This window comes from Monodelphis domestica, chromosome 4, assembly GCF_027887165.1.
Source record: "Monodelphis domestica isolate mMonDom1 chromosome 4, mMonDom1.pri, whole genome shotgun sequence".
Classification (NCBI taxonomy): Eukaryota; Metazoa; Chordata; class Mammalia; order Didelphimorphia; family Didelphidae; genus Monodelphis; species Monodelphis domestica.
Genome location: NC_077230.1, coordinates 123,938,970 through 123,960,679, shown reverse-complemented (window position 1 = coordinate 123,960,679; position 21,710 = coordinate 123,938,970). Strand labels below are relative to the sequence as shown.

The 21,710-nt window shown below is 36.2% G+C and overlaps 1 protein-coding gene across 7 annotated transcripts in view; it reads left to right on the top strand.

The window, feature by feature from the left end:
• INSIG2 (insulin induced gene 2) overlaps positions 1–15,314 on the top strand; it is a 36,725-nt gene extending 21,411 nt beyond the window's left edge. For 4 of the 7 annotated variants that reach the window (XM_007494067.2, XM_007494069.3, XM_001363105.5 and 1 more), the window contains 3 exons: positions 3,749–3,915; positions 4,098–4,197; positions 5,310–11,454. In XM_007494067.2, coding sequence (XP_007494129.1) covers positions 3,749–3,915; positions 4,098–4,197; positions 5,310–5,351 — 309 coding nt within the window. In that variant the 3' untranslated portion in view covers positions 5,352–11,454. Of the gene's footprint in view, positions 1–3,748; positions 3,916–4,097; positions 4,198–5,309; positions 11,455–11,490; positions 13,544–14,290 lie in introns of those variants that run through there. The other 3 variants (XR_001629880.2, XM_007494068.2, XM_016433590.2) reach the window with 3 other exon arrangements.
• Positions 15,315–21,710: the final 6,396 nt, after the last annotated feature.

Here is a 21,710-nt window from a genome sequence, read left to right as displayed (position 1 = left end):
ATTTATTTATTTATTTGTTAACTTAGGGAGTGAAATATTCTTAAGTATTTCTTTTTTTAAAAATACTGATATTTCTTTTGTGTTTTCTTCTTAAGAAATGCACAGAGTTTTTAGGTACTTATCTTTTAAATTATGTCTATTCCTGCCTTATCAAAATTTTGGCGCTATAAAATATTGTTTGCCCTAATACATGACAACAACCCTTCCCAAGTGAGAATAAGTAGTAATAGTGAATCTAGGAAATGGTAGGTAAGATACCTAACCACATATTCATTCTTAGCTCTTTGGAATTCAGAATTCTAGTCATTTTCATTAATTTTGAATGCCATCTCAATATAAAATCACTAACATAAAATTAGTAAAAGATGTAATTTTCTCCATCCTTAAGCAGAGACACTTTAGAATTTTAGGGTTTTAAAATAATTTTTTTAATTGCAGTTTTTCTTCTTGGTCTTTGCCTACCCTTGTTTTTTTTTTTAAAGGACTGGAAACAAAAAAGGGATAACGGGTGAAGGCCACTATACTCTTAAATGCCTCTTTCCTTTTCATATTAACTGCTAATAGGTTATGTCAGGCCTGTCACCCATGCTTTGAGCTACCAGTTGACTTCCATCCCAGAACTGGAGGCAGTATATTTTAATTAATTATTGTAATGTAGAGTAGGGTTAGGGGTAATCTTGGCTGACCTCATCCCCCTTCCTTTCTATGCTTTTATTGTGGGTCATTTTTCAGTTTTTTTCTCTACTTTTATTGTTCCAGTATCCTCTCTTTTTTCTCCATGTAACTCTTTCCCCACTCCCCTTCTCCTCTCTGATTTGGCTTGTGATTCATTCATGTTCTTATCTAATGGCCTCTGGGCCTTAGAGGAGTTTGAAAGCTATAGGAATCATTTTGTTCTGGATTTGGGCTCACAGGACCTGAGCTCAGATACTTCCTCTATTACTATGTGACCTTTGTGGAAGTTGCTACTCACTGCCTTTTGGGGCACATTTTCTCTTATCATTAAAATGAAGGGGTTGGATAACCTCTGAGGTTTTGTCCAGCTGCAAATCTGTGAGCCTGTTTTCTTGACTATTGACTACCCTAAAGACAAACCAAATAACTTCATAAAAACTCTTTCCCTTTCATTGGATTTAATTTATATATTGTTCTTGATTCTACTCTAGGAGAGGCATTAAGAGAGACTCTTTATCTTTTTCTGTTTCAAACATTATAAAGCTGTAGTGCTTAAGAGTAGCAATGGCAAGAACCTTGAGGTAGGAATACTGAGAAGGTGGTCTTTGTTGTGAATCACCACAGTTTTAACAAGAAGCCAGCTATGAAAAAGTAACTAGAGAGAGGGTAGGAAATAGTCTTTTATCTTCCCTCCAAATGTAAAGACATTAGAGTTTTTATTTGAAGATGAAATATTATTTTTTAGGTCTAATTAATGTCTAGGCTATACAAATGTATCCTCATGCATAGAATATTGTGGCCATTATTATTCTGATTCTGCATTGATAATTTATTCTTTCTGTTATGAATAGTCTCAAGTTGTTCATTTTATTCAGTTATTTGAATTTTGTGGTCATATAGAGAATAAATCTCATTGGATTGGGAGGGACTTCAAAAATGGATTTTTAGAGCTATAAGAGACCCTTATTGTTCAGTTGTTTCAGTCTTCATGACCCCATTTGGAGTTTCCTTGGCAAAGATACAGGAGTGGTTTTTGCTATTTCCTTCTCTAGCTGATTTCACAGGTGAGGTAACTGAGGCAGACAGGGTTAAGTGACTAGCCCAGGTCACACAGCTAGTAAGTATCTGAGACTGGATTTGAACTCAGGTCTTTCTGACTCCAGGCCTGGCACTCTATCCACTATACCACCCAGTTGCCTTGAAGAGACTTTAGAGTTAGCAATTCAGTAGAGTCACTGTGTGAGTAAAGCATTGAATTAGAGATAAAAAGACAAAAATGGAAACAATCAGTGCCTTCTTAAAGCATCTGTTTCACTCATACCATTTGGGTACAATTTCTTCTTTAATGAAGAAAGGCCCATTTCAAATCCAAATAATCATGCTTTATTTTAAACTAATTTTTTTCCTCAACCATCTTTACTGTGAAAATTACCAGAGGCTCCTTCCTTTATAATGATTTTCCTTTTATTTTAAAGTTTCTTTCTTTTTTCTTTCTTACCTTTCTCCTAAAGTTTTTAGCTATTGCTTATGATGTGGGAATGTGGTATTTAATTACTTGCCCTTTCTAAAGGCATATTCATTTTGAGATATACTGGGACATATCCTTCTATTGCTCTTATTCAAATTTCCTTTGGTGCTGACCTGCAATGGTATCCTTACCAAATTCCTTGTTTGAAATCTAAAATGGATCCATCTAGTGCCAGATTTCATACTCTAGCAGAATGTTTACTGCTTACTAGAAATCAGAACACTCTGAGCTTTATTTTAGACTATAAAGTTTATTGCCAGCTAAAGGATAAGAAAAGCTTTCCCAACAAGTACAGCTATAAACCAGCTTATAGTATAACCTAAACCTAGACAATGAATGACCACACTTAGTAACCTTGGAGAGTTGCACCTGACTAATCCTTTGTTACTGATCACTTCAGGTTAAGTGAGTCAGAAGAAGTGCTGGTTGCTGGGAGGAGAAGAGAAGCAATGGGATATGTTGAATGGAAAAAGAGAACTCCTTGTGGGATATTTTTAATTCTGTCTACTGTGCTTGTCCTTTCTGTTCAGTGAAGGCGGAACTAGATGGTCTCAAGAGAAACATTGGCTACCCCCTCACCCCCCACTCTCAACCCCAGAGAGCTTCATATGTCTGAAGAGCCATAGTATGGCCTTGTGGGACATAGATAATGCCCTTTTAATGACATCTGAAATTAATACCTTTAGTATAATCCTTTAGCAAAGAAATGAGAAAATTGAATTTGCAAAGCTCTATTTTGTAAAAAGAGATTTGGGGAAGAAAAGAGCCACACATTTGTGAATAGATGCTTAAGTAGGTGCTTGAAATAAAATATCACTTGAGCAAACTGTCCTATACCAAAAAGTCTTAGACACCAAAATAACATGACAGGTTGCAAGATAATGCCCATTTCAAGGCTTTATCCACAACAAATTAAAACTAGAACACTTGACATAATAGAAAGGCATACTGTGTCCTTGGTACTCTTGTTTCTAAACTGCATTATTATAAAATGTGTCTGTCAGTAAATCACATAGAAAATGTGGTACCCTGTTAAATAGCTGTCAACTCTTCTATTTTCAAATTCCTGTATGATTTTCAAGTAATTTTAAACTAGTTTCAGAAATAATCTTATAAGAGCTTTTTTTTTAAGCTCTCCCCCCCAAAAACCTCCAAACTGTAAAGCTATATATCAATTTTTATACTTGTGTTGAGAAGCTTTCAGATATATTTTATGTATAGAAAATCATGTATCAAATAATTTTATTTTGTCATTGAGGAAAGAATGCACTGTTTATTTTTAGGAGGTGTTAAAGGATACCATTTTCTGTTTATTAAATTGTCCATGTCCTCTATTTTCTCAGTAAATATTAGTGATGATAATGTTACCAACTGTTCTTATGGACTAAAATGTTCTTTGTGGATTGAAAATCAGCATGTTTGATAGTGAACAGTTTATTCCTCTGTCCCCAGTGGTAGAAACCCAGTGCTTCTTTTGATTTTGAAAAATGCCATTGTTTTTCTTTGATTGGAAATTCTAAAAGGAATCCTTAACAGTAATTGCAGAAAGTAGATTTTGACAACAATATACAGTTGTCTCTCACTCTAGCTGCACTATCCATTGGCTTGTGGTGGACTTTTGATAGATCACGAAGTGGTTTTGGCCTTGGAGTAGGAATTGCTTTCTTGGCAACCTTGGTCACTCAACTACTAGTCTATAATGGGGTTTATCAGTAAGTATTTGTCTTTTTGGTGGTGGTTTATGATGAATGAAAAGAAAAACTGATTTGAGCATATTTAGAAATTGAGTATATCCGATTGATCACTTTCATGATAATTTTTTTAATGTCAGATTTCTCCTGTTTTAGTTGTCTTTTTTCTATGTGCCACTAAAAAATTATGTCTATTATTCTAGATATACATCTCCAGATTTTCTTTATGTCCGTTCTTGGTTACCATGTATATTTTTTGCTGGTGGTATAACAATGGGAAATATTGGTCGACAACTGGCCATGGTAAGTTGAAGTTTTGTTGTATAATATTTTTATTAGTGGCATGTTTTATTTCATAGTTACATATTTAAAGAAATCTGATCTGTGAAGTCAGAGTTTCTTAAATATCTATTTACTTTGGAAGCACATTGAAATGAACAGTTTGGGGCAGATGTTGAGTTGTAATGATATTGAAAAGATAGATGGGGGGGGGGTAGCTGGGTGGCTCAGTGGATTGAGAGCCAGGCCTAGAGAAGGGAGGACTTAAGTTCAAATCTGGCCTCAGATACTTCCCAGCTGTATGACTAGGCAAGTCACTTCACCTGCATTGTCTAGCCTTACCACTCTTCTGCCTTGGAACCCACTACACAGTACTGATTCCAAGACAAAGGTCAGGGTTTAAGGGAAAAAAAGAAAAGATAGATGTTATGAAAGGAGAAACACAAAAGAATTCATGTGACCAACACATTCCATTTAGTTTGAGTTCACAGTGCTCCGGGTAGTGGTATACTCAAAATGTCATTGAGTTAATTCCCATTGGTAAATTTTACCACTTTTTTTGGCTCTTCTGTTAGATTTAGGATATTATTAACTATTAAAAAGATACCCCATTGAGACCTTCCTCATTTTTTTTGAGCAAGTTACATTAATTCACTACTTTTAATAATCATGATGTCTAATGTCTAGTACTTTTTCTTGCCTTCAGTCAGTTGTGTGTTATTTAGGGTTAGGGTTAAGGTTAGTTGTGCTTAAATTTTTAAGGGTATTTTACATAACAGTGTTTGGTTTTCCTAGTGATATTATTTGCTTCAAATTGCAAAATGTCTACATGTTCTCAAGATAAGTAAGCATATTAGTCCTTAAGTCTACCTGCCCTTATTTGGTAATTTTTGCTTGATGATCATACAAAAAGACTTACTCTTTTCATGTAATTCTGATCTTAAATTATACTTATCTATATGAACATGCTACCTGCTTTTTAGACCTCAACTAAGCTTTCTAATTATCTGTAAATATTCCTTTTTCCACATTCTTATCATATCCTAATAATTCTGCAAAGCATTTTTGCTTTATATTTGTTTGGGAGCTGTATTGTAAAAGAAAGCTTCATTTCTTAATTTTTTAATTTTTTGCAGTATGAATGTAAAGTCACTGCAGAAAAATCTCATCAAGAATGAAGAAAGCAAAAATATGTTTTTGTACAGAAAAATAAACAAGATTTAAAGAAGCATGTAAATGATAGAGATACCAAGAAAACATTGGACTGTAAAATTGCTAAGATGCAGTTTTTTCCTTCAGTGGTATATATTACTGCAATCTGTGATTGCTACTTCTGTCAATCAGTTACAGACCTTTGTGTATTTGATTTTAGTAACTGTAAAAGATGAGGATGCACCACAAATAAGAATATTGGTTAATAGAGGAGTTAATTTTTTTTAACATAACACATATTGTATCACAATGTTAATGTGCCAAAACATTCTATTATTGTCATGTAGAAAATGAGTATGTTATGAACATTTAAAGAATTATTGAAATGGCATAATATAAAGAGGAAAGCCAAGAATTCAATTGAATGGCTGATATTTTCTCTTTTATTTTTTACTTTCCTGCCTTTTATTTTTCTATGCACAGCAGTGTGAGTTATGGGTATCCTACTTTATTGTTGGGATTCTATCTTAATGTGTAAAGAAAAGCCTAAGTATTTGAATTTTGTGTCTTTTGTGATAAAGATGAACTTTTTGTGAAATGTTTTAAAATACATATCTACCTGCAATACTGGAGAGGATCCAAAGAGTAAACACCTATTTAGACAGATTTTACTAGTATTGTATGTGAAGCCCATGAGAGATTATCAGCATTATTATTTTTCAGTATGAATTTAGGAGAGGATGGAATAGGCAAAAAAAAGGGTCATGAAAGAGTAAAACTAGAATGAATGTGAATTTTGAAAAAAAAATGGCTTTCTGCATCTACGCAATGTTTAAAGTGGCTTTTTAACAGTCACAAGGAATTTAGCACCTCTTAATTCTTTTGCACATATAAAAAACTCCCAAATCTGTAGAAGTGAAGGTTCTAATGCTCTTTTGGGGGTTCTGGTAATTGTTAACAAAGCATTTTGGCTTGGTTCACTTATCATTAGAACCCTTGGATTTATGGCCTCATTATATGCAATTGGGGGCATGTAATTTTTTTATGTATTAACATACCCAATAGTGAAGAGTTCCAGTCTATTGGTTAAGTATGTATTGAAAGTTTTATGTATATTAAAGGTCTTGTTTAAAAGTTTTGTGCATTTTTATCTGCTTTTTAAGATTATAGTCCCTTAAGAATAGTTTTAAAGTATATTATCCATTAATTTATTTCTAAATTTCATATTTGAAATTGATAATACATTTTTGCTATGTGGGGGAAATGATTTCAAATTAATGTATGTATGCATGTAGGTATATATAACTATGTGTGTATATATACAGATATATGTATATATATCCACACATGTGCCCACATTCTCCTCTAATATCAGGTAGATTTTAATAAATAAAACTTTAGTTTCAAAAACTTGTTAACAGATTGAGACCATTTATGCCAGATTTTAATCTGCTTTCACATTTTAATGTTGGTATTTGCAAAATCCAAAAAATAGAATTCCTACTGAACATGTGGACCCAGCCTTTACTATACAGTAGCATGTGTAGGCTACTATAAATTATTATGCTATCTTCAAGAAGCTATTGTTAATTTAGAATAAATAGGTATATATTTTAGATATAACTTTATAAGCACTATAAAATCTTTGCTAATAAGTTAGAAGATTTCTGATGTATTGACTTTAAAACTTGTTTTTAGGAACAAAATGCATATTAAATATGTAATTATCATTTCTGTCCTTTTTTTATCTTAGTAGTGTGTAATGATCATACTATGAATCAGTCTTATGGGTCAAATAACATACAGTTTTAACTTGTAAGAAGAAAGAAGAAAGGAAAAATAAACCTATTATTTGAAGAGATTATTATGATATAAGTCAACATCAGGCTTTTAAAAATGTTTTCAGATTATCTGAAAAACTAAAATGTAATGAAAATCTGATATTAAGGTCTTGCATTAACACAGTTAATATTTATGTATTCGTCCCAGAAGATTAAAGTACCTGCCATATTGAATATTTTTCCAAGCTTGGGGCTTGGAAAAATGGGCATGTAGGCCCAATTAAGAAATAGGCATCAAAAATTAAGTCTCTTTTACACTTTCTTCATCAGACAGGTAGCTTGATTTTTAGGTTGGGTACTTTTCAGAACCATCACTTTAAGTTGGCAAAAATTCCCAACAACCTTTAAGTATTTCATTCTATTTCAGTGATATATTTTTATAACTATATTTCTAATTCCAAAGCCATCAGCAGTTTTATAATCTTTAACTTTTTGTAGATGATTATAATTACTTTGTCCATGTCAATTCTCTCAGCTAAATGCCAAGGTTAGTTCTTTCTCATTTCTCATAAATTAGTCTTTTGCACATATAATCATTTTCCCATAGTTTTCCTCTGGATTTTATTTTTTTACTCAATGTGTATGATATCTAATTGTCAAGAAACTAACAGTAAGTGTGGTTGCTAGAACATTGAAAAAGACAGTAAATATGGAAATGGAAGACAACACTTTGTGATAGATTGAAATCTTATGACAATTATATGTTTATTTAAGGATCATATTTTAAAAATTTTTATGTTGAACTCAAAACATTAATTAGTCTAAGAAATAGTTTCAATAACATACATCTTATTCTTGTTATCTTTCAATTTTATTTAATATCTGATTTTTAAATTAAGTTACAAGAAATATTTTCCCTTTTTAAAAAATTGTATTAGAATAAAGGGACAAGGACTATGTTTACTTCATCTTTGCATCTACCCTAGCACCTTGTCAGGTCCCTTGAGCAGAGTAGATCTTTAGGTGATGGATAAATAAGTGCATAATGGATGGATTTTTATTGCCATTTGGTTCTCTCCTTTGTCTTTGCCATTCCTAAGTCTAAAAAAAAAGGTTTTTATATTTTTGTCTTATAGCAGGCTTCATCACAGGAAACAATGCTGGATAAAACTCACAGATTTGGAAGTGGGTATCCCTGATGAGGAGGGAAAATTCCCCCTGTGGTGGGGGAATATGTACCCATTCCTTACCATGGCTATAGAGAATTCCATTAATTAGTTTGTTCATTGACTCTCCTTTAATTAGGGGAATATAAACTAGCTTTTCTTCCACTTTCCTACCCTACTTCAACCCCCATTTTTTTGAATTTGATAAATTCTACAATTTTCCCTTATTTTTCACCTCACATTTAGAGACATATTTTTTAAGGAGTGCATAAGTCTGTTATCCTCATAGACAGGCATTTGAGTTAGCACTGACTTCAGGTAAAAATCCCTTTAAAATAGATGTCATTACAAGAATGGTTCTCTATAAGGAAACTTTCCGTGGTGCAGCTTTGTTTTGTTGATCTAGTTACAAAGAATTTCCTGCAATGAATAATTCAGTACTGTCAAGATGTTCCAAAATCTTAGTACAGTTTTCATTCTTAATAGCTGAAATTTAAAATTGCACAAAGACTCTTGGAACACCTTGTGATCAAAGGACATGGGGGAAAGAGGAAATTTTGTTTTTTTCTTTGATCAGGAAAGTAATTCTTGGGAATTATCTCTTTATGCTTCCTATGCAACCATTTTCTTTCCTTCAGTAGTTTTTTTTTTGAAAATTTTATTTAATTAGTCAATTTAGAACATTTTTCCTTAGTTACAAGAATCATATTCTTTCCCTCCCTCTCTCCCCCCACCCCTTCCCATAGCTGATGCATAATTCCACTGGGTTTTACATGTGTCACTGATCAAAACCTATTTCCATATTGTTGATGTTTTCACTAGGATGATCATTTAGAGTCTACATCCCCAATCATATACCCATTGACCCACATAATCGAGCAGTTGTTTTTCTTCTGTGTTTCTATTCCTACAGTTCTGCCTCTGAATGTGGATAGTGTTCTTTCTCATAGGTCTCTCAGAATTGCCCTGGATCATTTCATTGCTGCTAGTAGAGAAGTCCCTTACATTTGATTGTGCCACAGTGTATCAGTCTCTGTGTATAATATTCTCCTGGCTCTGCTCCTTTCACTCTCCTTCAGTAGTTATTGCAGAATACTAGGCACTTACTAGCACTCCTTAAATTGTTTTGACTGATAAGTGTCTTAAGCCACCTAGTCCAACCTCTCATTTTGCAGATGAGGAAACTGAGGCCCAGAAAGGCTGACTTGTCCAAAGTCATGTGGGTGGACTTGTATTCGGATTCAGATCCTCTTATCCCCAATTCAGAGCCCTTTCCACCATACCACATTCACAGCACTTCTGGGCGCTTCTTTACCAAAAAGCTAGGTTTTAGCATTTCTGAACTAGAAATGTGATTTCTAGCAACTCTGCATTCTATTACAGTAAGAATTTGGTTATTCTGTTGAGCTTGTTACTATAGCTGTATGTTGCCTTGGGGAGATTGCAATCTATTTGAGCCCCAGTTTTCTCATCTGTAAAAGAGGTAATTGTTTCATTGTTATGTTTCATAGGATTGTGATAAGAATCAAATTTGTTTCATAGGATTATAGTAAGAATCAAATTTTTTAAAGAAGAGACAGCATGGTGGCTTAGTGGTTAGATTACAAAGCTTAGTGTCAGGAAGATCTGAGTTCAAATCCAGATTTAAATACCAACTGTCCAACCCCGAGTAAATCACTTAACTTCCATCTGCCTCAGTTTCCTCCATTATAAAATGAGAACAGTAATAGCACCTACCTTTCAGGGTTGTTGTGAAGATCAAATGAGACATTTATAAAAGCATTTAGCACATTGCCTAGCATATGTTAGTTGCCTAATAAATTCCTGCTTCCTTCCTATAAAATACTAATGTCATAAGATTGTCATAAGCCTTTTCACTGTTTAAATGGCATATTTGTTTCTGTAGCACATTCAAAAGAAAACATCTTTACTTTTCTGCCTCTCTTCCTATCAGCACTTATGAAATCTAGGAAACCTGTCATCTTTCTTTGTGATTTACAAGATAGACTTTTCCAGGGTATGTCAACAGTTGTGAAGACAATGTTGTCAAGCATCATATGGCAGGTCAGATTGATAATGATGTGGCTTTAAAAGACTTGGCTATTGATGGGCCTCTTGTCAAAACTGATTGCCATATGTGTGCAATTTTTCCCTTTCATTGTTTCGCTGGTTGAACATTTAATGAAGAGTCTGTGGTGTGAAGGGTTTGTTTTCATTCTAAACAGGAAATCTAAACTTAGACCAGTTACACTCTCTTTGTCTCTGACCTCACTTTCCCAAAGATAATGTTTTCAGTGCTTTAAAAAGGAAATGTTCTCACAATAAGTGGTGTGGCCATTTTAGAACAATTTCTCTTTTTATCTGAAAGTAGTAGAGCCTCATTGTGCCACTGCTCTCCTGTGACACTGAGCTGCTCACAAGACTCTCCTCTGCCTTTTGGTAAAGGATCAATGCAACTTGTACAGAATAGGATCAGGGACTGATTCATCATTAGAAGCAATTGGGTAGACAAAGTGGGGAAGAACAGTTAGGCGGGGAAACTATTTATTTTAGAAGGAAAGCATTAAAAAACCATACCTTAGACTTTTGGTTCTATAGAATGAAGCTCGCTTTTATTCCCCTTATCACCTTCACAAGTCACTTTAAGGTCTTGGAATGACTACTCCACTGTAATATAACAATATACTCTCTTGAAACAATCCTTTTTGTTTTATACAAACTCGAGATCAACAAATGGGGACTTTAGAGAGAAAATAAATGACACAGTATCACCTTAGCCTTCCTGTGGATGTGATTGGAAGTATGTTGTCTGTAGAGTTGATTTGTAAAACCAAAAAATACATGTTTAAAGTATAACTCAAAAATGTTTGTATAAGCAACTATTAGAGGAATTATCAACATATCTCTATACTGGATGAGGTCAATAGTGAAACCAGGAAAATACATATTGTTATAAATCTTCTTGGAATTGTATGCATTATTGATTATAGCCTTATTGATTAATTTTTTGCTTCAGAGAAATCAATTTTTAAAATGAAGTGTAACACCTCATCCAAAATGCAAATGACTGCATACTCTTATAAATGTGTTTATCAGTTAATTAAAACATCCTACTACATAACATTCTCTATGAAATTGCTTTCCATTCATAGTAACCAAAAATAAACCAAATAAAAGAAAAACTAGGTTTTATACTGTAATTATTTTTGATTCTTTAGATTTAAGGAAGCAATATGGTCACACAATGGAAGGACACTGGGTTTGAGGCCTGCCTATTACCATCCGTGTGACTGTAAGCAAGTCATTTAACTTACTCAGTCTGTGTCTTCATCTATAAAGTATTCCTTTTAAGTAGCTACTGTCTGTGAGGCACCTTGGGCACTGTGAGGCTGCTTGTATTTTAGCTCAGGGAAATAAATCAAAGGTAATTGGAGGAAAGAGAGATTATTAACAAATAGTGAGGGTCAGGGTGGAATTCAGGGAAGTTTTGGAAGATTCTTAGAGGCTGAGATGAGGAGAAGGGCATTCCAGGCATGAGAACTGCTAGTGCAGTTGGGCCCAAAGGGAGAGAACACACAAAGGGTATTTGGGGAAGTCTCTATTGCATTTTGTAAGTATTAGAAGTCAATAGAGGTCAAATGTAGATGATTTCCTGCCTACTTCATAGGAGTACAGTGAAAAAAATGCTTCGAATTTTCAGTCAATAAAAATAAATGCTGAATGCTGTGTTCAGTTCTGGGTTTACCAAGAAGAAGAAAAAAAGAACAAAAACAATCCTTGCCCTTAAGAGATATTTTCATGTGGAAAGCATGTAAACGTATTGTGTATTTTCTCTGGCCTTGGGGTTCTTGGGATGCCATTGAGGGGTCAAGATCTTTTTAATTCTGTCAGTTTGAGCCTCCATTCTAGCTGCCTTCCTTCCCTCTCCATAGTTGCCCACAGTTCCACTGTAACCAGTTAACAGACTTCTCTCAGACTTTCCCTAGTTTCTGCATAGCATTAGTTCCACCAGATTCCAGCCTACATGCAGCAAAACTGCTGCACAAGTCCTTGTCTCCAAGGCTGTGTGTCCTCCGTGCTAGAGAGGCCAGCTGCCAAACTTGGTATAGACCTGACTTTGGGATCATACCAAACTCGTGAGATGATAACCTTCATTCAGCTTCAAGTGGAAGAACAAACTCAGAGGCCACCTGGCTTCCTGGCACAGGAAGGGCCCTAGCCCTGTCCCCTCCTAGCATTGTCTCTCCAGGCAAGAAGTTGGTGCCCTTTGAGTGCTGGCTAGAGCCAGGTGTGTGGGCAGAGCCCATCAGAGAGGCTGGCATCCTTCAAGGCACTCCCATTACAGACTGTCACCACCCTTCTGGAGAGAGGCTTCTACATGATGGCATAGCAGCACCCTGGGCATCCCCAGGACAGGAATAAGCAGGGACAGACAAGACTCCTACAGAATAGATGGAATGTAACCTTACAGGAGAGGGAGGTCTTCCAACAAAAGGTAATCTGGAAGTCCAGTCTCAAAGGAAGCTGGGCAGGCTAAGGTAGAAATGGAGAGAGCTTCCAGACAGGGGGGATAGTGAGAGTAAAGACTCAGAAATGTCAGGTGGTGCATTGTGCACAAAGAATAGCCAGGAGGCTAGTGGAACTGGGTGATACATTTTCTAGAGGGCTGTGCATGGGCTTCCCCAAAAGCCGCAGCAGATCCCAGACATGTTGTGGGTCAGCATCTGCTCAAATCTGTAGCTCATAGAAGCTTCCACTGATGGGTTTCTTTGATTAGGCCAAGCAGACACAGGAATTTCAAAGCCAAAGACATTGGAAAATATATGAAAACTGTTTTCTTTATCACATGGGGTACTTGCACACAGAGTTAATGATGTCACCAGTGAGAGAGGAGAGGTGGATACTGAGAGAACTCATTTCTGAGCAGCATCCCAGCTGGATTCTCTCCCTGCCTCCAGCACTGTTGTTTGCTTCGTCAGAGGACCCACTGTGTCTCCCAGTCATGTCACTGGCCTGAGGATTCCTTTCTCTTTGGGACTGGAATACTTCCTGGGGTTCTACTGCTCTTGGCTAGCATTGCCTCTGAGCCACTCACTGCTGCTTTTTTGCTGTTCTCTGCAAGGTCATGCTCCCTTTACCAGTGCTCTAAATACAATTTGTAAAAAAATTTTTTTGGGGGGGGAGAAGTTTGAACAAAAGCCAGTGTGCAGTTTATTAAATGCAAAACACATCATTTATTATTAGGAAATAGGATAAGAAACCGATAAGAAATAGGAAGGAGGAAAGGGAAAGCGATCTTACAATAGCTTGTAATTATACCCAAGATCCCAATTGTAACTAAATTTCTCTAGAAAGCCCTAGATCTAACTGCCTCAGAGGGCAGTATCTTCTGCTAAGCCAAAGCCCTCCCCTACTCTCCTGCTCTCTCTATCTAATCATATAGCCACTATCTATCTTATCTACCCAAACTATTAATAATCAATAAGACTATTAAGGCCTTACTTTCATTTCTCTGTCTCCAACCAGAGAGAGTGCTAGTAGCACAACCTCTCCCCAGGAGACTCGGAGACAAAAAACCTCTTCCAACAGTTTGCAACTTACTAACCACATTCAGTCACACCCTTCTGTTGCCAACTGATAAGCGTCACAGCAGGGGATCTCTAACTGAAAAATATTATTGCTCCTTTTCCTCTTAAATATAAAAAGGAGAAATTAATAAAAACTCTTCACAGATTGCATCTTTAAAAATGCAAAAGGACATTTTTTTTCTTTGTATTAGGGTAAAGGTTTGGCCTTAATTCTAAAAAGTCTGAAAGTGTTTAAACTGTTTATGACATTTTTATAAGTATATGCAATGATGGTTCAGAATGACTACCTAAACATGACTTGATTTTTGAAGACATTATTAAAATGGGTGCTTTTCTCAGACTTGTATTATTTTTTAACGAGGAAAATTAGGGGAACATCAAGACATTTGCAGGTATTTTAGTGTTCATATCCTTCCACTTTCTTTTCTAGGTTTCTAAGACTATCTTAACATAAGAAATCCTGGAAAGTACCTTCACTAAAGGTCTATCTTGAAGCTTTATCATGTCATGGAGGTGACCCGGGGTTTTTGAAGACCTGGCCAACTGAGGGCAAGTCTATCAAGCTCGGCTAGGTTCTACTAAGCTGGAGAGAAATTGTCATCAAATATGGGCCCACTGGTCAAAACTTTATTTTTGGTCAAATTTTTTTTAACAGACATGTTGTTGCCTGAGGATAAGTGTTGCTACATTCAGAGAGTTTGACCACAGGATGATGCATTTTTAGACCATTCTTCAAGATCATCTACTAAGTTATAGCAAAATTGAAGTAGGACCAGATCGCCTCTAAAAGTAACACCAAGCTCAAATCTGAATCTTGGTGAAATGAGTTCTAACAGGTGTAGATGAGAGGCAGGGTGGGATGAATCATTCAGCTGTTTCATTTGCGGCTGCCTTTTCTTGACCCCACATGGGATTTACTTGACAAAGATATAGGAGTAGTCTGCCATTCCCTTCCCCAGCTCATTTTACAGATGAGGAACTGAGGCAAAGAGGATGAAGTGACTTTGCCCAGGTCACACAGCTAATAAGTGTCTGAAGCCAGATTTGAACTTAGGAAGATGACTTCAGGCCTGGCACTCACTGCATCACCTAGCTGCCTCCTGGGAGGCGTAGCACTGGTAAATACTACAGAACATGGTAAGGCATTCCTAAGAAATGTGATTGTTTAGATAACTAGCAATCCTGAGTCAATCTAGATTTTTATTTTTAAGTGTCAAGAGACAGTGTGTGAGGGGGAAAAAAAAGGTCCCATTCGGTGTCCTTCCTCTTAAATAATCTTGCATTTAACCACAAGTATTTTTTATTTTTGTATGCTCACATATTATTGTTGTCTTCTCCTTTTCACTGTTAGCTCTTTGAGAGTAAAGATTATTCCATTTATTGTTTTTGTATCCTCAGCACCTAAAATAAATGCTTGTCTTATAGTACTTAATAAATGCTTGTTGATTAATTGAGCAAGTGAGTGTTATGGTATTTTTTTTAATTAGACCTTTTCATTAGGAAAAAACCATGGACAATTCAGGCATGCAATTGACTTGAAGAAAGGAGGTTCTTGCAATAATCGAGATGAAAGGTAATGAGATTAGGGTAGTTGGAATGTGAATAAAAAATAAATACTGAGTAAGAGAAGTGACAACTGATTTGATGTGGCAGGATGAAGGAGAGGAATAATTGATAGATGATTCAAGATTTCAAGCCTTGGTAACTGGGAGAATGAAGGAGGGTCAGATTGGTGAAAAGATTCATACAGGTATGAAAAAAGTGAATGAAGCTACAAAGGTAGGAGAGAACAAACTGTAATATTTGGAATCTTGCCTATGTGCAAGGAGGTAAAAAAAGATAAACCTAGAAAGGTAAGCTAGTTTCAGATTATGGAGGTCTTCAAAAGCCAGTTTGAATTTGACTGGGTAGATAATAGGAAGTTAATGAAGACTTGAGCAGAGTAAAGAAGAACCAGTGGCATCATGATGAGTGATGTCTTAGCTTAAGCGTGATTTGGATTTTAGTGAGTCAATGGCATAAAATCATCAGCTTCAGTCTCTTCCAGAGGCATTGATGCTCAGTGGTAAGACAAAAGTCAGGACAACTGGTGATGACTTGGAATACTGTGGATAACCTTGGCTTCTTTGATGTCTTACCAAACTAGTCGCTCCATGATGCTTCAGCTGCTTTCATGGATGTTGGAACAGATTATTCTCATCTGCCCATTCTACTGGGAGAAATCTTCACATGCTTTGGGTAGATATCCTCCTAGATCACTAACAGTTTTAAAGCTTGTTGGCTGCCCTCAACCTGGTTTAGCCCTTCTGCCAAGATGTTTTACTGTGGTATGGCCACTGGTCATGCTACAACTTCTTGGAACCACAGGTGAGAGTTATGTAAAAGGTGGACACCAAAGGTGGATGAGTGGCTCTGAAAAGAGTTCGGCAAGCTCTCTCGTCAGAAGTACTACTAGTCTTCCCTGAACACCCCAACTGTCAGGAGCACCAAGAAAAGGCTTAGGGGTGAGGAGGTGAAGAAGAGTAAACTCCATAGATTCAGTTAGGATATTTTAGAGAGAGGACTTGAGACCATTTTTTTCCTTGCTAGAAGTCAAATCCTCTAGTCACTACATAATGCTGCCTTAACCAGAAAGTTATTCTTAAATTAGAATAAAGGTTAAATTAGAGAGGGGAAACAGGTAGAAGTAGGAAGACCTATTAGGAAGTGATGGCAATGGGCCAAACTAATAATGAGGGCCTGGCCTAGAACAATGTGAATATAGAATAAGGAAACATCTGAACAAAATCATGGAGAGAGAATTAATAGGTCTTGTCATTCGATTAGATATGAAAAACAGAAAGGGAAGAGTTGAAGATATCACCTAGGATTCAAAATGAGAGCTTGGGTGAGTGGTGGTACCACTGATGGCAATACTCAGAAGATATAGATTTGAGGGAAAATAATAAGTTTAGTTTTAGACATTTTAAGTTTGAGGGGCTAGTGAAAAATCTAGGGAAAGATGTCATGTAGGCAATTAGAGAGAAAGGTCTTGAACTTTACAAAAGTCTAGAGATTTGTGAGTCATATGTAGGGATTGTAATTGAAATCATTAATGAATGAGGGTACCTGGAGAGAATATAAAGAGAATTAATCAACAGGCACTTATTAAATGTCAGTGTTTGTTGCTCCAGATGAAAACCAAAATGAAACAGTCCCTGCCTTCCAGAAGATTAGATTATATTAAGAAATGTAAGAGGAGACATTATGTACATAAGATTATACAAAATACATAAATAAATTACAAGATCATTTAGAGAGGAGTCTAGTAACTTGGGGGAATGAAGAAAGGCGTACTGAGGAAAGTGACATTGGAGCTGAGTTTTGAAGGAAACAAGGGATTCTGAGAGGCAAGAGGTGAAAAAGGAGCTCATTCTAGGCAGGAGAGGCAACTTTGGAGATAGTGGATGGAGTGTCATTTATCAGGAACAACAAAGAAACCATCGGGTCTGGACCTCAGAATGCAAGAATTCATTCTTGAGAGTAATATGTAACAAGATTGGGAAGGTAGATTGGAACTAAAGGGCTTTAAAAGCCCCAAAGAAGAGTTTTTGTTTCTAAAGCAATTGAGAACCCTTGCAGTTAATTGAATAAGGGAATAACAATGTCATATGTGCTTTAGGAAAATTATTTTAGCAATTGTGTGAAGATGGATTGGAATGGGGAGAAACTTGAGGGAAGGAGTTCAAGTAGATTATTGAAATAAACTAAATGAAAGTCAGTGAAGGCCTGAACTAGAGTGGTAAGCAAATGAGAACAGAGAAAGTGACATACAATAGATATTGTGAAGGTAAAAATGCCTGCCTTTATCTCCTGATTGGATATACTAGATGGCAAAGTTGAGTACTAAAACTTGGAGTCAGGAAGACTTGAGATGGAATCCTGCCTATCTCTTAGTAGCTGTGTGACTAAGAAAGTCACTTAGCTTCATTAAACCTCATTTTCCTCATATAATAAATGGGGATAATAATAGGACCTTCCTGTCAGGGTTGTATGAGATCAAATGAGATGAAGATATATGTCAGCGTGCTTTGTAAAAGATGTTCTGGTAAATAACAAGCTCACTGAAAAAAAGGTACATAATATATACTTTTAAAGTTTAATCTTTATTTTCCAGCACTTTCTGAATTTGGCAATAAAACAATAAATCAAACTCTGTAGCATTTGCCAATTCTCAAGGTATGAAAAAACAATGTAAAATACTCCTGCTGGAAATTTAACAACCAATTCTCATAAGCAAGCTAGTTCAGGCTAGGACCCTAAATGCTAGCTATGGTTATGCTCTTGTTATTATTCATTTTCATTATGTGCAGTGAAGGACAGTGAGGAGTCTAAGTTGCTACTGAGGTTGTAAACTTGAGTTGGCAAAAGAATGGAGAAGTCCTACAGAGAGGGATGGATTTGGGGGGAAAGATGACTTCTCTTTCAATATATTGACTTTGAGATGTCTATACTTGAGTCAATTAAAACCAGGACAGAACCTTGGGAAATACTTCCCTTCAGGGGACAAGAAGAAGATGAAGAGCCAGTGATAGAGGTAGAGGACACAGGAAATGAACTAGAAAGAGAAGAATATCTTTGAAACTAAGGGAAAAGAGAATATAAATAGGATAATATGTGTATAAGAAATATAAAAGGGAACGGGGAGGTATAAAATGACAAAGAGAGAATGAGAACATCTGAAAAATGGTCATCACATTTGGAAATCAGGATATCAGAAATGTTACAGAAATGTTAACCCAATATTCTAAGGTAGAGTCTGAGAAATTTTAAGATTCACAGAAATGACATTCGAAAGAGTAGTCTCTACAGTATGGAGAGGCAGAAACCAAAGAACAAGGAGGTGAGAATATAAAGAAATCAAGGTGCTAGGAACAGGCAACTTTCCTCTCAAAATTTGACAGGAAAATGGAGGAAAGGACTGGGAGAGTAACTGCATGAAGGAAAATAGTTAGAGAGAGGCAAAGAAGGAATTTTAAGAGATGGAGAGATTTGAGATGATTATGATAAATGAACAGGAAACACACAATGCCATGCAAAATCCAAGGAAGGAAAAGACAATTTCCTACTGGAGAAATCAAGGAATCTCCATAGAGGAGGTAATATATTTAAATTGGCTCTTGAACGATGAGATTCAGACTGTTAAAGATGGGTGATAGGGAGACAGAAGTGAAGAAACAAGTATTGCAGATACATAGAGAGCATGAGAAAAAGCATAGATGAGGGGGAAAGCCTAGAATTTGTACATAATGGAGTCAAGAATTTGTCTCACAAATTTAAAGGTTCCTTTTTTAAATCAAGGATTTTAGAGTTGGAACGAATTTCTGTGGCTGTCTAGACCAACTTATGTACAAAAGGAATTCCTCCTACTAGGCCAAAAAATGGTTATCTCTAGCCCCTGTTTGAAGATTTTTAAGGGGAGGAAAACCAGTTTTTCTGGGCAGTCCTTTGTACTTTAGAAGAACTCTAATTGTTAGAAGTTTTTCCTGACACTGAGCCTAAATGTGCTTCTTGCCACTTCCACTCATTACTCCAGGTTCTGCTTGGACTCTATTGAGTCTCAGAGTTTCCACGTGATAATTCAGAAAAATATTTCTTCTTTGACAAATAGCATTTGAAAGCTGGTCATGATACCTAGCTGTACACTTGTTACTTAAACTTTACACCCTTTTTAATGTTTCCTGGTCTATAAAAGAAGCGGTTAGAATTCAGAGTCTCTTAACTTGGGGTCCACAGACTCCCAAGGTGTCATGGATAGATTTTAGGAGGTCTGCAAACTTAGATGGGGGGAAATTACATTATATATTTATTTTCACCAACTTTTGATTCCTCCCCAAATCAAAACTGTATCCTATTGCCAACATGTCCTGCTCTCTGCTGGTTGGTTGGTTGGTTGGTTGGTATCTGTTGAACTCGGAGGACCAAAATGACATCACTGCTGATGTCTTTTGATTTATTTCCTGTTTCAACTCATTTTTTAGCTAAGGAGACTCATTTTGTAGAAGAGGAAATTGAGACAGACAAGGTTATAAAGACTTACCCAGGGTCACACAGCTAGTAAATGTCTGAGGCTGGATTTTGAATTCAGGAAGAAGAGTAGACCATATCCAATATTCTACCTTACAACATAGTAAAGTATAAAAGTACATTTTTTTTCCTCACTAGATTGAGGATGCCATGAAGACACTGCCAAGTTTTATTTATCTTTGTATCTCCCCTAGTGCCCAGCAATGTGCTCTCTCAAAACACTCTGAACACGTAACATGTACTAGTTGAATTAAATTGTTCATACCTTGTACTATGTGTTACATGTCCTGTGTGTTACATGTGTTTTCGAAGAAAACTACCTTGTGGTCTGGGAAGCCTATTATGAGACCTCAGATATATTAATTGTATAGTTCTCTCCCACGGTTACACAAGTGCTGAAAAAGTGGTTCTCCTTCGAGAGTCTCTTGTCAAAATGCCAGGCACAGTTTGTTTTTGACGTTTGAAGCTACCGTTAAATAATAGTCTTGCTTCTGTCATAGCTAATGTTGACTTGAAGGCATTTGGAGTGCATTTCTCAACTCCAGCCTTAACGGGAGACCTGGGTCTTGACAGATATTTCTTCTTGCTTGCCCAAGGCAAGTGAACATAAAGATTTCAATTGTTTGTCTCCATGATCGAAGCCCTTTACTCTATAGATGGCACACGGAGCCATGACAATCCAAACCTTCAAACCAACTCCTTGAAGTATGAGTACTACCCTGCGTGTACTACCCCACTATAAATGACACTTGAATCAATTAAATGTCTTTGCATTTTAGGACCCTGCAGATCCTGGCTGTTCTGCCTTGGTAAGCCTCTATCAGTCCGGATGTCATACTTAATTACTGGGCTCTTTAAAATCAATAAGCATTTTTATTGTTTCGGTATTTGAGAGGAAACAAGCCCCTGAGCATTAACCCACCAGCAGCATGCTCTGTGTGCCATCTGTCAGAGAGAATTTGGGCCCTTTACGCACGGTGCTTTCTCATGTTGCCGTGTCCATTAGACATTTAATTGACGCTCTTCGTTTTTTGTTTTTTTTCTGGGCTGAGGAATTTTTTTTATTACATTTTTGCTTCCTCTGCCTTATAGGACCTAGCATCAAAAACACATTCCTTGCATATTGCTCTTTCTAACTGGATATCATTTAAAAAAAAAGTTCCATTTTCAAGGTATTTGGCAGGAAGGCAAGAAAAAAGAAAATTGTATTAGAAAAGGTGGGAGGGAACTGTATGCAAGAATTCTACAGAATTCCATAGAAGTTGGCAGGCTTCCTGCCATGCCGAGACCAATAAATAAACATGCAGTTTGCTTCAAAATAAATATCAAGGGCATGGTTAATTAGACAGGTCTGTTTGGTAGTTTAAAAAAAAAGGTCTGTAAGGAAACTGCACTTCTGTTCTAGTCATTAGCTCAGTATTTCAAATAATTAAGGCTACATGATTTTTGAAGAATTGTAGCTAGGGTTATACATTGTGACTATTTTGAAAATAACCCTTTCTTTCATGCCTTCTTAACACTTGGTTCTTTGGGGATGAGTTTGCTCTACAGCACTATGTTTTCTGACTCCAAGTTAGAGGAGTAATTTCTGGCTTTTCAAAACAAAATCAGAGTAAGTAAAATCATCCAGCTATTACTGGAAGCTTTGTTTCTAATGTTCCTGCTTATATAGATGGATAGAACATTTAATCGGTCCTTTCCTCTAGCACTCTGGATATAAATAAAAGCAAGCAAGACAGTCCCTGCTCTCATGGAGCTTGACAATAGGAAAAGGTGGAGATGTC